This window comes from Zerene cesonia, unplaced genomic scaffold, assembly GCF_012273895.1.
Source record: "Zerene cesonia ecotype Mississippi unplaced genomic scaffold, Zerene_cesonia_1.1 Zces_u003, whole genome shotgun sequence".
Taxonomy (NCBI): Eukaryota; Metazoa; Arthropoda; class Insecta; order Lepidoptera; family Pieridae; genus Zerene; species Zerene cesonia.
Genome location: NW_024045133.1, coordinates 1,863,953 through 1,881,187, shown reverse-complemented (window position 1 = coordinate 1,881,187; position 17,235 = coordinate 1,863,953). Strand labels below are relative to the sequence as shown.

At 37.0% G+C, this 17,235-nt stretch overlaps 2 protein-coding genes across 3 annotated transcripts in view; one reads left to right on the top strand and one right to left on the bottom strand.

Annotated features, from left to right (window-relative positions):
* Window positions 1–17,235, bottom strand: part of LOC119838514 — a 94,932-nt gene that overhangs the window by 49,516 nt on the left and 28,181 nt on the right. The window lies entirely within an intron of this gene.
* Window positions 1–17,235, top strand: part of LOC119838515 — a 54,963-nt gene that overhangs the window by 13,273 nt on the left and 24,455 nt on the right. For both annotated transcript variants that reach the window (XM_038364486.1, XM_038364487.1), the window contains exons 2-4: window positions 4,672–5,107; window positions 6,605–6,728; window positions 10,946–11,182. In XM_038364486.1, the coding sequence (XP_038220414.1) occupies window positions 4,709–5,107; window positions 6,605–6,728; window positions 10,946–11,182 (760 nt within the window). In that variant the 5' untranslated portion in view covers window positions 4,672–4,708. The remainder of the gene's footprint in view (window positions 1–4,671; window positions 5,108–6,604; window positions 6,729–10,945; window positions 11,183–17,235) is intronic.

Below are 17,235 nucleotides of genomic sequence, written 5' to 3'. Positions count from 1 at the left end.
ACGGGGAGACTCAGTTGTAAGGTGTTCGAAAAGTCCGGTTAATAATATAATGAATAAATCGCGTTTAAAATCCGTTAAAAAGTTTTTAATTTTTAAAAGAAATTTATTAAGGCAATAATGCTATTGATAATTAGAACAATAATAAATACATATATATATATATACATGATTGCATGGTGTCAATGGTTATAGATATTTTATTGACAGATATGAGTAAAGTGATTATGATTTCGATAATATCTTAAGAAGCACCCCACGCTTTTTTTAAAATAAAATATTTTTTTTTTACTCACACTATTATTAATTTATATTCATTGAAATTTTTAACACTATTTTCTTAATTTAAATTCATTTAAATTTATTTTTTATTTTTTAGTTCGGTTTTCTATAAAAAGCGTGTTTTTTAGTTTTTTTAAACTATTATTTATTTTCTACTTTTTAGTTTGGATTATTTATAATAGCTTGTTTTTTTAATTTTAAACTATTGCACGACTCGAACGACGAAAATTTTAATTATTTTTCTTACCTTATCGACTATAGATGAAAATTACATAAATTAACAAAAATCGTATTTTGCAAATTGAAAAATGGAATAATTTTATCAAATTAGTGTATTGTCATCGGTCCTCAATAAATCTACAAGGTTTGAAACGAAATCTGGCCGTTTAAAGTGGGTCAAAATCGCACCCAAAGAAGTCGGTTACAAACAAACATACAAACATACAGGTGAAGCTAATAAAAAGCGTGTAAAAAAACATTGATTAAAAACCGTTTAGACGTAAGGGGTATTATATAACGGCGATAAATCATCGCTCACCGTCGGCTGTTCATTTCGCAAGATGCATCGATTTCGGGTCATCAGTAGGACAGGTTTATTTTTTTCTGCATGAATTCACTTTGTACAAATCTCGCTTACGTTTTCGGAATATTTCCGTAATCCCACTAATATTATAAATGCGAAAGTTTGTAAGGATGTGTGTGTGTGTGTGTGTTTGTTGCTGTATCACGCAAAAACCACTGAACCGATTGCAATGAAGTTTTAACATAGGCGAAAACTCTGAGTTAATAAACCCACAAACAACAAAAAATACACTCGAATTAAGAACCTCCTTTTAGAAGTCGGTTAAAATGAACTACTAGAACATACATTCATACATCGTCAAGTCTAAAGTAGGTAGGTATCAGTACGAACCCGTTTCTATCCATCCTCAACTCGGGCGAAGCCGGCACAAGCGGCTAGTCTTAACTCGTCCTACTAATCCCTACTAATATTATAAATGCGAAAGTAACTCTGTCTGTCTGTTACGTTTTCACGCCAAAACCACTGAACCGATTTTGATAAAATTTGGTATGAAGATAGAACTGAACTTGGGAAAGGACATAGGATACTTTTTAGCGCGAAAAAAGGGTAGAAAGGGTTGAAACTCTGTATGAAAATTCTTTATTGTCAAACCGATTTTGATGAAACTTGGTATGAAGATGGAGCTTAACGTGGGAAAGAACGAACCATACTTTTTAATGCGAAGAAAATACTCCATACCGTGTCGCGAGATATAAGCGAATTCTATGCGGGCGAAGCCGCAGGCGAAAAGCTAGTCTTACATACGGGAAAGTTTCCAACGATGTATTTACGTTGAGAAATTTTGAAAGAATAGAAAGTATTTGATCACGAGGCGGGATGCGAACCCGCGTCCATTTGCCAAACTGTAGCAACGCCTAAGTATGTATGTACGTTCTCTATTCATTCACGCGAAAACAGCTGACCAGATAATGAGATAAACTCGTAAATTATTGTAGTGTTCGTAGTGACGCGAGACGGGATGCGAACCCGCGTCTTTTTGCCAAACCGTAGCAACGCCTAATATATGTATGTACGTTTTCTATTCATTCACGCGAAAACAGCTGACCGACCACATCTGTATGAGATTGAGAGAATTGGACAAGCATCCCGATAAGCACATAGCTAGCTAGGCGGTCACCAGCCACCACCACGAGCGAAGCCGCGGGATTCGGCTAGTATAGTTTATTTAAATGCTTAAACGCGCTTACGTCACCAAGGGCTAATGACTCAGCTGTTATTATGTCAGAAATTCGCCTCGGGCCCCGTAACGAGTTTATGGGGATCCGCGAGTGAGGGGTTCCGTTATATCATGGTAATAATAATAATAAATAATAAAAATTCTTTATTGTACACAAAGAAATTGACAAAATAAAAAATTCAGCACAAGAAGTTGAGGTACGGAAGGCGGTCTTATCGCTATTGAGCGATTTCTACCAGACAAGCACAAAGCAAAGGAAAAGCTGCGAAGTAAGAGAGTAGGCGTCATATCAAAACGGAAATTTCATCACAGATGACATAAAGAGTGTAATAAATATAATGACAGATAAATATATATTTAAAAAAATCCCACAATCTATGTCTTCGAGCTCTTGGATATATTATGTCATGTGGTGTTATGTGTATATATACGAATCACTATATCGCATATAAATAAATAAATATTAGTCACTAAGTACATAGTATAAATCTCGAGTCGCTTTCCGCCGTTTGTGTGTGTGTCTGTTATGCTTAGATTTTTAATTGCGCAACAGATTTTGATAGGGTTTTTTTATAGATAGAGATATATTCAAGAGGAATGATTAACTTATCTCTGAAAATGGTTAATTGTTAAATTGAACATATTTGTCGTAATGTTGTTTACATGTAAAGCTGTTGGATTACCAATGAACAAATAAATAAGAAAGTATAAAATAACTAGTTGCGCCCCGCGGTTTCACCCGCATAAGTCCTTGTTATTCCAGTTGTCCAGCTGTCTACGTACCAAATTTCATTGCAATCGGTTGAGAAGTTTTTGCGTGAAAGAGCAACAAACACACATACATCTTTACATTTCTATTTTCGCATTTATAATATTAGTAGGATATCTATTCTAACCCAACATTCAATACAACAAATGTAATTTCCCCACAAAAATGTACATATATCAATAAAAAACTTATTTCAAAATAAACTATAACAAAAAAAACGTTAACTTATATTATACGGAACCGTTTAACTACGTATTGAACAAAATTTTTTTTTCCACCCAAAAATCCAGTTTCCACACAGCACGTGCTCCCGGAACGCTAACGATCCGTACGAATTCCGATGTCTATTTGATTTTTTTAATACCAAAACACCTTTACACAAAGTCGGTTAAGGGGCTGCGCGTGCGCCGATACCTGATTACTATTATATTATTGTTTTTTTCGACATTCCACTGCGCGACCCTTTACTTGGCGTCATTTATTAATATCGAACTTTTTCGGACAAAAAAGCTGGTGGACGTGTTTTTGTTTTATTGATATTACTACTAGCATTTGCCCGCGGCTTCGCACGCGTTAATTGGCAGTAGTAATGCATATAAACCTTCCTCTTGAATCACCCTATCAAGTAAAAAACAAAACCCATCAAAATCCGTTGCGTAGTTATACAGATTTAAGTATACATAGGGACATAGGGAAAGCGACTTTGTTTTATACTATGTAATGACTATAGTGGATTGACTAGCTTTAAGCCGCGGCTTCGGCCGCGTTGTCAGAGAACAGTTATATCTAAGGGAATTTATGGAGATTAAAGCAGACATATAATAAAATTACACATGTACGTCTATTTTATAATACGTGTATACACACACACACCCACACTTACAACGCACAATATAAATTGTTCGTTATTCAATTATTATATAATTGACGACAGTTGAATAAACAAATGAATAAATAAACAGCTTCACTCAACAATGTGAGACATGCAATAATTACATACTTTTAAAGCTACCACTAAGCTGTATAATAGTTTATTTTACAAGTTAAATCCTATTCTATCCTACTAATATTATAAATGCAAAAGTTTGTGAGGATGTGTGTGTGTGTTTGTTGCTCTTTCACGCAAAAACTAATGAACCGAGTGCAATGAAATTTGGTACGTAGACAGCTGGACAACTGGAATAACACATAGGCAACTCTTTATCCCGATATTACTACGGGATACGATCTTACGCGGGTGAAACCGCGGGGCGCTGCTAGTTATAAATAATTCTATCAGTTCAACCGGCTTCAAAAAAAAAGAATGTTATCAATTCGACGACATGTCTTTGTATTTGTTACCACATAACTTTTTTAACAAGGTGAAATTATATTTAAGTTTTTTTTTTAATTTTTTTAAGTTGGTGCCTGCCATATATATTATATACCATATATTTCACCCATTTAAGTTACGTCTAGTTCTGAACTATTCAGATCTTTTAAGGCGGTTTAGTTGTTTGTTATAAATCAATTATTTAATCGTTATTTATAGTACACATGATAACACATGTATAAACTGCCTTTTCAATACTTTTCAGGGTTAACCCTTCGGCGACACCTGAATAATTTAAATTAAACACGAATATTCAACTAGCTCAGACTATATACCTTGTTATACAAATAGGTAACTAACTTAGTAACTCAGTGCGTCCGCACGCCGCGAGCGTTAGGTTCCAATTGCCCGTTCCGAATGCCGCGCCCCGCCCAAGCGACCAACTGTGTGGCCAGTCGATAAAAAAAATCATCTACCCGCTTTTTTATTTAAATTTAGAGTAATAATTAGAAAACCTTACACTCGTAACTTAACGTAAAATTCTCTTACAGATACCCACAAAAGGATGACAATATAAAGACAACAAAAATGGCTGCCACTCTCATCAGATTGACTTTAACACTAGTGGCGCTAGTGAGTGCAATCCACGGCCAGTACAGTGACCTTGTACCAACACTGGACATAGACATGCAGAGCGACGACGCGAACGACACTTTGAGCGAAATCGCATCAGAAACGGACAAACCCATCTTAAAAACCAACGACGGCGAGACAACGGAGCCGGTGCTCGAAGGACCAAAGCTGTCAGACCCAGCCCGCGCGGAACACGAGGGCGCAAACGACGATAGAACCGAGAGCTCGAACGAAGCCACGGGCCAAGATATAACGGCCGCCACTGACGTCACCACGTCAAGCGACAATAATGTTTACACTGCCAAGGAACCGATGGAGGATATTTACTCTAATCAAGATGCTTACAATGTGCAGGTATGTTATTAACTATATGATATACACGTTTCTTGTACGCTGCTCATTCTGCGTAATAAACACATCCATCTTATCCTACTTCCTACTAATACTATTTATTATAAATGCGAAAGCTTGTAAGGATGTATGTGCGTTTGTTGCTCTTTCACGCAAAAGCTACTGAACCGATTGCAATTAAATTTATCCCGATATTCCTACGGGATACGGACTTACGCGGATGAAACCGCGAGACGCAGCGAGTGTGCGAAAACATACGCGAAAACTGCATTCATTCCCAAGCTTCATACAATTTTTGTGTGAAGCGAAGCCGCGAGCAAAAGCCAGCTATTTACTGTTATTATATATAACAGTAAATTCTTTGCGCACAAATCGAAAAATGTTCCACGGCAACATAATATTAAAAACAGTCTTCCAGTTCACAGAAAGGTAAGGCTGAGATATGACTATCTATAATCTATATATATATTATTTATTTCTTCTCTATTATATCTTATACCTTTAAACGAGCAATTCTTGTACATATATATATAATTGGAATCTCGGAATCGGCTCCAACGATTTTCATGAAATTTAGTATACAGGGGGTTTCGGGGGCGATAAATCGATCTAGCTAGGATTTTTTTTTTAGAAAATGTCATATTCGTGTTTTTTTTCCTGACATCTATTGGTGAATAATAATACTATTTTGCTTCGTAGATAGCTGGAAAACTGAAATAACACATAGGCACTTTTTATACCGATATTCCTACGGGATACGGTTACGCAGCACGCTTACGCGGTTTCAACCGCGGGTCACAGCTAGTTCAATTATAATTTTTAACAATAATGCTGTCAAATGGCTCAAATTGTGAATCTACTTTAGAAGCAAGCTGTTTCTCCTGAATACAGGTTGCCCTGCAATCTAGCTAGGGAAACATCGGCTTTATATATTGTAAACTTTAAAAATATATGTAAGACAAACCGTTTTTAACTAACTAATTTGTAATTGCTATAAATTGAAAATTTGAAAATGTCAAAAAAAAATGTATGTGTGTATGAAATAAATAAATGTATAAAATAAAATATACCTTATCTAGGGGAAATAACCAGAGGAAAGAGTCTTAGGCAAAACCTAAAAATAACCAGCTTCCGTGGCCCCTTCACAAAAGCGGCTCGACGGAACACAGTGGGGTTTTAGTCGGTAGGCATCCGACACCACCCACGGCACCTCCCCCGAAGGCCGTGTGGGTGGGTGGGTATCTTTACAAGATTTCCCAAACAGAAAAAAAAGGTGTGTGTGCGATTCACACACGATAGAAGTGAAACTTCAGTAAATCGACAAAAGAATGAATAAAATAGTATGTATATTTCTGTCTCATTCTTTGCCGGCTTCATTCTACACATTTTTGTATTTGTGTCCCTTACCTGTCGTTTTTCCGTTGCATCAGGTTTGAAATCACAACGATTCTAAACAAGTTTCACTTCAAAATTATCAATCAGCTAAATTTATTGTTCCAGGTCGAATCGACCGCGACCACCACGCACACGTCGGATGCGGTGGACGGTTTCCCGCCAAAACCGGCGGAGTTCGAACAGGAGGAACAGGATTACAGCGGACAGCGCAGCCCCAAGACCGATAACTGTGCGTATCCTATATATAAACTTCGTCCGGAGTCATGGGAAATGGATATTTTATTTATGTAATAAATGAATCGTTACTAGCCTTTGGTAATATCTATACTAACTAATATTATAAAGCTGAAGAGTTTGTTTGTTTGAACGCACTAATCTCAGGAACTACTGTTCCGATTTGAAAAATTATTTCAGTGTTAGATAGCCCGTTTATTGAGGAAGGCTATAGGCTATATATGTACCACGGGCGAAGCCGGGGCGCACAGCTAGTAACTATATAAACAGATAGGAAAAAGAAAGCTTTAATTATGCAATCAACTAAATTGTCTCGCATACGTAAGGAAATTATTTAATCTCGGCGATCCACATCAGGATAATAAGATAAGACTCATAAAATTATTGTATCGTCACCGATCCTTGATAAGTGTACAGAGTTTGAATTGAATCTGTCCGTTTGAAGTGGGTCAAAATCGAGTCTAAAGTCGGCGTCGGTGACATACAAACATACGAACATAAAAAAAAATGCAGGTGAAACTAAAGCTAATAAGATCGTGTTGAAACAGTGACAATAGCGCTCATTTTTCTCGTATAATAAATTCGCATGTTAAATTTGCATCATAAAACAAATAAATTAATAAATAGATAATAAAAAATCTTTGATGCGCGTATTGAAGAGAAAAGTTTGAAGCAATTGCATTAAAAATTATCTAACGTATCTATCTATAACTAGCTGCGCCACGTGGTTTCACCCGCGTATGTCTGTATCCCGTAGGAATGTCGGGATAAAGAGTTGCCTATATGTTATTCCAGATGTCCAGCTATCTACGTACCAAATTTCATTGCGATCGCTTCAGTAGTTTTTGCATGAAAGAGCAACACACACACACACATCCTTACAAACTTTCGCATTTATAATATTAGTAGGAAGTAGGATTAGATCTTTTTCAGAGCATACGAAAATACAAGTGATACACAATATAGACTAAATTTCGCACACACCGCACACCTCATTAAGACAAGTCGGTTGAACGCAGGGAGGTTCCCGGTCCAGGCCTACGGCGGCCTACTATATATTACAATATCACTACATAGTTTAAAACAAAGTCGCTTTCTCTGTCCCTATGTCCCTATCTATGTACGCTTAAAATCTTTAAAACTACGCAACGGATTTTGATTGAGTTTTATTTTTAAATAGATAGAGCGATTCAAGAGGAAGGTTTATATGTATAATAACATCTATCAAACTAGATACTCCGAATTTAATTTTTAGTTTTATAGCATTGAAATGCTTTATAAATGAGAAATTTTGAAAGAATAGAAAAAATTTTATCACGAGGCAGGATTCGAACCTGCGTTTCTTGCCTAACCGTAGCAACCGAAAGAGTGGAAGAAATTCGATTACTGTGGCAGGATCACGGATGGCCGAGAGGCTAGGCGTTGCTACGGTTAGGCCAGAAACGCAGGTTCGAATCCTGCCTCGTGATCAAATTTTTTCTATTCTTTCAAAATTTCTCATTTATAAAGCATTTCAATGCTATAAAACTAAAAAATTAAATTTTTCTATTCTTTCAAAATTTCTCATTTAGATACTCCGAATTTAACGCGCGCGAAGCCACGGGCAAAGGCTAGTTAATATATAAACGAGTAGAAAGCGCGCGTAATTTACAACTCGCAGGTAAAACCAAGCAATTTGTCATCTTTTGTCGCCGCTGTTAATTCAGCGGCCGTTCGCGGAAGCGCATAGGCCGGGAGCCAGACGACGAATCGTTTAACTATGTAATGCCAATCTGAATGAATTACTGTTTAAAATCGGTGGACATAAAACGCACGATGCCGACTGACAGTGCATGTAATTGCTCACAATTACATAGTATTAATTTGAGATTTAGATATTAAAGACTTTAACGAATTTTAAAACGGTCACCACGCTCGCTGTAAAGTTTTGTTGGATTAAATAATATAATGAATGAATCGCGTTTAAAACCCGTTATATTTAATATTTACGATCGATTTATCGATTACATATTATTATATAATAATACTAGCATTTGCCCGCGACTTCGCACGCGTTAATTTGGAGAAGTTTATTAGATGTCATTATACATATAAACCTTCCTCTTGAAACACTTAAAAAAAAAACCGCATAAAAACCCGTTGCGTAGTTTTAAAGATTTTAAGCATACATAGGGACATAGGGACAGAGAAAGCGACTTTGTTTTATACTATGTAGTGATTTATTATATATTCATTTGCGACACAACTGATTATCAATGTAATTTTTTCTTTTTTTGTATCGATATACGAAATAAAAAAGTTGCCAGCAGTAAAGGATATAAGCACAGACAAAGTAAATAAAACAGAAATTGCAACAAGCTCTCAAACTAACGATCACTTAAATGTTTCACAGCTTGCATGTAAATCGCAAAAACTGGCAATTCATTACAACACTCTGTCACCGCAATAACTTTAACAACATAGTCCGAGAGCTGGCTGTTAATTGATATCGTTAATGCATCGATTTTTATTGCTTGTCAAACGAATTGAACAAATATGATTATATTATGAAGACGATTAAATTAAATTCAATCAGGCGTTGTACAATGAGAAAAAAAAACCTAAACTATTAACTCTACGAAAGTTTTCTATACCAACTAGCTGCGCCACGCGGTTTCACCCGCGTAAGTCCGTACCCGTAGGAATATTGAGATAAAAACGCGATTTATTAATTATTTTGTGAAGTCCCGTGCCCCCCACTGGGGTATGGGGCAGATGATGTACATCTGTTTCACTGATCGATTTTCTTTACGGAGAAGTAGGTGATCAGCCTTCTGTGTCCTGCCAGACCGAGACATTTTTTTTTGTGCGTCCCCACCGAAAATTGAACACAGGACCCCTCGTTTTTACGCTCACGCGTTAACCACTGTGCCAAGGAGGCGGTCAATTTAGACCACGTTAAAAGTCTTTAATATCTAAATGTATAATACCTACTCGCGTAAAATCCAACACAAGAAAATACAACACACATTTATGTTAATTGAATCATTGCTAACATTTTTTTCTCATTTATAGAATGCTGTTATTGTTTATGTAAGATTTATGTAATAACTCGCTCTTAACATAATTGTAATGTTTGTGAGATTTAATTTATAGGATAACAAATGGAACAGTCTAGATGTTTTCTTTCTAAGACGCTGATATAATAAGCCCGAGGTGGGCGTATATAACGTTTCAAACTACGTCCGCATAAAGAGCAAAGAGCGCAAGATTCCCAAAATTGTGCGCACACGCGTGTCGCTTCAGCTTTGTAAAAACAAACTTTAAGTAATTCGCGTAAGGTTTGAATTTCAAAAACATATAACATAACTAGATATTCGTAATCCTACTTCCTACTGTCCTATCCTACTAATCCTACTTATATTATAAATGCGAAAGTTTGTAAGGATGTGTGTGTGTGTTTGTTGCTCTTTCACGCAAAAACTACTGAACCGATTGCGATGAAATTTGGTACGTAGACAGCTGGACAACTCGAATAACATATAGGCAACTTTTTATCCAGATATTCTTACGGGATACGAACTTACGCAGGTGAAACCGCGGGGCGCAGCTAGTATATAAGAAACACTAGAGCGGTGACTTCGTATGAGACAGCGCATCTTGGGTCCTTTATATCAATGTTCTAAGAGTACAGGTGTGGAATAGCGAGACAAATTAATGATATCCATACTAAATTATAAAGCTGAAGAGTTTGTTTGTCCGTTTATTTGAACGCGCTAATCTCCAAAACTGCTGGATCGATTTGAAAAATTATTTCAGTGTTAAATAGCCTACATATTGAGGAAGTCTATAGGCTATATATGTACCACTGGCGAAGGCGGGGCGGACCGATAGTTTATTTATATATTGTAAAGTTTACCAGGAGTTTTTTACACTAAGTAACCTTATTGCTATCAGTTCTTTTAAAATACCGCAATTTATTAGCTGATGAATTGGCAAGATCTATTTTAAGGTACATAGCTGTACTTATAAAATTAATTCAAAATTCATGAATAACATCTTTGTTCTATCGTCTTTAACTTTCACGCCAATCAATTGATGTAATAAAACATTCTATTATAAGATTAAAATAACCTGGCCTCTGACAAACGATCGTCATAAAAAAAAACTTCTAATACAAACCAAAACCCCCATTCTATTTTCAAAACAACTCTAATCGAAGTTACTTTCCAGCGAACACGCTGCCACCGATGGACGCCCGAACGTTCGAGAAACCCAAGCCTCTACCCGCAGCGAGCAAAAGCGCCACGCTCCGCGCTTGGCTCGAGGACACGTGGCTGCGGCCGCCAGTCGGCGTGCTGGTGCCGCTGCGGCCGGACGCGTTGGCGCGCGCGCTCGCCGTGTGGAACGACGTCACCGCTGACGGGTTGAATTTGACGGATATCGTCATTGTGGGATACGATTCTAATGGTGAGATTGGCTTTTCTAAACGTGCAAACGTCAGTAAAATTAAAAAAAAATATATATATTTGGGAAATCACATTGACTAAAATATGACACAATTGTTGTTTTCATCAATTTTATATACTCTAAAGGCTACCAGAATATAAACTTAATGATATTTAATTGGGTAAATTTGTAATCTCTTCGGGCAGTTTGTTTCAACAGCGTATATATATATACATTTATATTACTATTATATCGAAGGGGCCAAATAAAATCAGTGCTGCTATAACGTAATAACGTTCTCTGGCTGTACATTTATACCTATTTATTAAGTCAAATAAATATTATTGAGAAATAATTCTCTTCCTTACATACAAAAAAAGGGGAAGGTCAATTGGCTCAAAAACAACTGAACGTTAGAAAAATTGTTCCGCAAGAAGACAACTAAATAATTTTAGTGAAGACCTTTTTGGTAGCTACGATGCCATATACGGACGTTGTAACAGATGGACTCAAATAAAATATAACCGAAACATTACGTTTTTATTAAAGTAATTAAACTTTTAAACGCCTTCTGTATCGGCACCAACGGTTCAATGATTAAAAATCGAATCTCGAATTATTTATTTCCTCAATAATTTTAATGAAAATTTACTCTACACTAAAACTGTGTTTGGATTAGCAAACCATTCGCCAAAATCTTATCATTAGAAAACCACTGAAGGATCATTGAAGAATCTATCAACGATAACTTATCGATAATGATATATTATGTTATTGTTTTAAAATAGTACATAGTTACTTAAACGAGGTATCTTATGAGCCCAGATTCGATGACTTTAATAATATGCAACTTAGGGCATTAATATGGGGGTGAATCATCAGATCAGATCTACGGTACCGTATTTTTATAGAACCACTAGTGTCCCTACCCGGCTTCGCACGGATGTAATAATCTATGCTAATACATATTATAAAGCTGAAAAGTTTGTTTGAACGCACTAATCTCAGGAACTACTGGTCCGATTTGAAAAATTCTTTCAGTGTTAGATAGCCCATTTATTGGGGAAGGCTATAGGCTATATATGAACCACGGGCGAAGCCGGGTCGCTAGTACATGATATACGAGTAAACATATAAAAATTCCGCTTGAATCACTCTATTTATTGAAAAAAAGTACCCTATCAAAATATATTGTACAATTTTAAATCTAAGCATAAAGACGGATGAATGCAACTTCTATAGTTGTACTGATTGTGGCCCGTTTCCATCTCTATCCTTGCCAATCCATTCCAGTATTACCGTCATCAAACCTTTCCTCAATTCCCTCCACCGATCCTACTAAAAATTGTCAAATACGAGACGAGCTTTTTCGTTTCGCCCGCGCTCTTACGTAATCCAGCATCACCGACACGAACACCAACACCATTACATCAATGTCAAAAACCGGCCGCGCTGTGCAAACACAATAATCCGAAACACAAAACTCGTACAAACACAAAAGACGGCGAACGGAGGTCACGAGAGCTTTTCTTCATTTCATATGGGCAGGCTTATATAATCGAAATGACGCAAAAAAATCGTTAACGCCCCGAATAATAAATGTTTTTATGTGCGTTTCGAATGTTTTTATACAAATCGAATTTGAATTTAGAACAGATTTGTGATTGTGCGCTTGCTGTCAGTTTTGGAAAGAGAGAATCAATGTAGGTGTTTATAGGGAGAGAGAGAGAGCGAGCGGTATGTCACAGCGGGCAACTGAGCTGGTGGTTCGCCTGATGGTAAGCGATCACCACCGCCCATGAACAGAGCAGGGGTAGCGTCCATGCGAATGCGCTGCCCGCTTTTAAGGGGTAAGGGATAACAAAAGGATAGACAACTAGAAATGGACTGGGAAGGGTGAACTTTTACTATGGGAGTTGAGCAGGTTTGCGCACGAATTGGGCCAGCTCGCACCGGGGAAGTACCACACCCCCACAGGAGACCGGCGCGAAAAAGTAGCATGCGTTTCCGTTTCCGTTTCGATATTCTTCTTTTTTTCCTTTTTTCCAGATTAAATACACGTCAATTCTTTCTATCAGACAGTTAAAACACTCTTCATCGTAAACCTACTTTTACCCACCTTCGAACGTAACCATTCAATAACAGGCATTTTTAATAATCCTACTAATATTATAAAAACGAAAGTTTGTAAGGATGTGTGTGTGTGCGTTTGTTGCTCTTTCACGCAAAAACTACTGAACCGATTGCAAAGAAATTTGGTACGTAGATTGCTGGATAACTGGAATAACACATAGGCAACTTTTTATCCCGATATTCCCACGGGAGACGGACTTACGCGGCTGAAACCGCGGGGCGCAGCTAGTAATCGATACAGCATGGAAATCGCCAATGCGATACGCGGTAAAAACGCCATACAATAAAAGATACAATCGCGCAACGATCAACACGCCTAACGGGCCATTAGCTATATATCGCAATAATAATAATAATTACTATTTATGGTGACGGCTAAACGTCGGATATCTATGAGATACTATACACAGCGCTATTACGTATTATGTAATGTGGACAGTTCCCAGCTCGCCGCAAAGGTCGTTTCGCACGGAAAACTGCGGCGGCGAAAAGTTCAAAGGTGTAACGGATGCGCGCAATGTAATGTCACTGGCTGCCTAGCCGTCCGCCCCGGCTTCGCCCGTGGTACCCGGATTAATTAGAACACTCGAGTATTACGTACAGAGGGAAGAGTGATAGAATTTTATTCAAATCGGTCCAGTAGTTACCGAGATAAGCGCGTTCAAACGGACAAACGCGGCACACACCGGTGTTACGGTTACACTATAACCACTGCAACCAAGGAAGCGGTCTCCCCTTTGGATGCGTAACGCAAAAATATATTATATGTAATTACAATCCTACTAATTTAGAAATTAAAAACTTTTTAACGGACTTTAAGCGCGATTTATTCATTATATTATTAACCCGACGTTTCGAACACAGTAAAAACAGTCGCCTTAAAAGAAGCCTTTAATTTCTAAATGTTATAATACATAATTAAAATCAAACACGAGAAAATACTAAGTAAATAGATGCCTCAGGTGAAACAGATGTACATCATCTGCCCCATACCCCACAGGGAGACACGGGACTTTTTACAATCAACGATTATTCGCAGTGCAAGGGAATAGATCTACTTATAATAAATAAGGTCACAGTCAATTCCTAGGGTATGAATAAACGATGCGACGAAAATAATTTCGATGAGATAGTGAAATTCAATTTCGCAATCAGCGCCATTATCTATAAGGAAATATTGTACGAAAAATTATGCTGTCATTTTTTTTTTGGTGTTTAGTAATCTAGTTATCTAATCTATCTTCTATATATATAAAATTCTCGTGTCACAGTTTTCGTTGCCATACTCCTCCGAAACGGCTTGACCGATTCCTCTGAAATTTGGTAAGCATATTGGGTAGGTCTGAGAATCGGCCAACATCTATTTTTTATCCCGATATTCCTACGGGATACGGACTTACGCGGGTGAAACCGCGGGGCGCAGCTAGTTATTTATATAATTAGAACAATCGTCATTGTAAAGAATTAAGGTAGAATCGATAAGGAATTTGATTGAAAAATATCATTTATTTTAGTAGTTTTCATGCCTTCCTACTATCCTATCCTTCCTACTAATATTATAAATGCGAAAGTTTGTAAGGATGTGTGTGCGTTTGTTGCTCTTTCGCGCAATAACTACTGAACCGATTGCAATGAAATTTGGCACGTAGACAGCTGGACAACTGGAATAACATATAGGCAACTTTTGGTGATACCGCGGGACGCAGCTAGTATTGTATATAACATGTAAAATAATAAAGTATATACGCTTATTATTAAAAAAAATATTTTCAAACATAACGCGAAACCGATCGAGCTTTCAAATAAAATAACGAGTCATCAATATCGGTTCACTCGTACATACACAAAGAAAATATGTACTGTCGAATTCAAAATATTCACAAAGAAAATACAGACGGATTCAGAACCTTCTTCTGCTTTTTGAAGTTGGTTAAAATCATTTTATTGCGAGAACACGATTACGATCAGATAAAAACCTTTAAAAAAGAAGTTCTATGTATTTACTGGTATACGTGAAATTTAATTTAAAAAATGGGCCCGATTTAATGTGATTTTAGAATATTTTAATTACACTCAACACATTATCGTTATATATCTGCTATATACCAGAAGACAACATACCTGCAACAAAATAAAATCAAACATTAATTTCAGTCACTTATTAATTTAAAAACTAAAAAAAACACTAACAAAAATTACACAATCCGTAGGCCGTTACAAACAAAGTTATGCCTCAACAAACAGGCAAATATTCTCTTAGAAACACCATTTGAGACGCCATTTTAACTAAACCGGACCATGATCTATCTCTGAGCCAAATCTCATACAGATCTAGAACAATGGTATTTGCGTGGAAACTTAAAATTGAAATAAAAAAATAATTTTCTAACCTACTAATATTATAATTGCGAAAGTTTGTAAGGATGATGAGGAAATGTGTTTGTTGCTCATTCACGCAAAAACTAATGAACCGATTGCAATGAAATTTGCTACGTAGATAGCTGGACAACTGAAATAACACATAGGCAACTTTTTATCCCGATATTCCAACGGGATACGGACTTACGCGGGTGACACCGCGGGGCGCAACTAGTCGGTCAATATATCTGACATTTGTATCTATAATAATCCGTATCTATCTATTTAAAAGAAAAATACCATATTTTACATTAAATAAAGCATACTAAAAACCCGCAAAGATAAAATATAATAGCATAAAACTGAAAAGTTTGTTTTTTTGAATGCGCTAGTCTAAAACTACTGGGCCTGGTTGAGTACGTAAGTGATCCTTGAATGCTATAAGTATAGGCTATATATGTACCACGGGCGAAGCCGGGGCGGGCTGCTAATAATAAATATTATTGAATGTATTCTATATATATATATGTGCATATATAATAAGTATGTATGTATGTGTATATACTTATTGATCATAAAGGATAATTTTGACCCACACATTCGACTTTATACTGTATTTATGCTTAACCCGTCGGTTGCCTGGAAGAAATGGCTTATAGCCACAAGACCGCCAATTGTATACAAAATCCTTTATCACAATTATTATCATCTTTTTTTGTATTGTTTATGTGTACAATGCAGAATAAATAAATAGATAAATAAACATACCTAATTTGTCTCTGACGTACTAACGTCAATGTTATTTTAATATTACTTGAGTCGTTATATCGCACTGTTTATGGGAACCTATTGACGCGCTGTCAATTGTTAATTTTAATAGATGCATGCATGTACTAATCCATACTAATGTCCTTCCTACTAATATTATAGATGCGAAAGTTTGTGAGGAAGGATGTATGTGTATGTGTATGTTTGTTACTCTTTCACGCAAAAACTACTGAACCGATTGCAATGGAATTTGGTACGTAGATAGCTGGACAACTGGAATAACACATAGGCAACTTTTTATCCCGATAGTCCAGCGGGATACAGACTTACGCGGTTGAAACCGCGGGGCGCAGCTAGTGTATTATAAATGCGAAATCTGTCTGTCTGTTACGTTTTCACGGCTTAACCGGAGCACTGATTTCGATGGTATTTAGAATGAAATTAGTTTAGGACCCAGGATTTCAACATCATCATCATAAGCTCATATATATTCCCACTGCTGGGACACAGGCCTTCTATGAGGGTTTAGGCCATAATCCACCACGCTGGCCAAGTGCGGGTTGGCAGTTGTCACATGTCGTCGTCGACTTTTTGATTCTTGGACATGCCGGTTTCCTCACGATGTTTTCCTTCACCGTTTCGACCAGGATTTAACATCTGCTAAAATAAACGCCCCAAAGGTGGATGAAAGTTTTTGTACGAATTTTATTCCCACGATCAAGCCGCAGGGCTAAACTGTGGTTCTTTGCCATAAGCGGGCAACTGAGCTGGTGGTTCGCCTGATGATGAGCGATCACCGCCGCCCGTGAACAGAT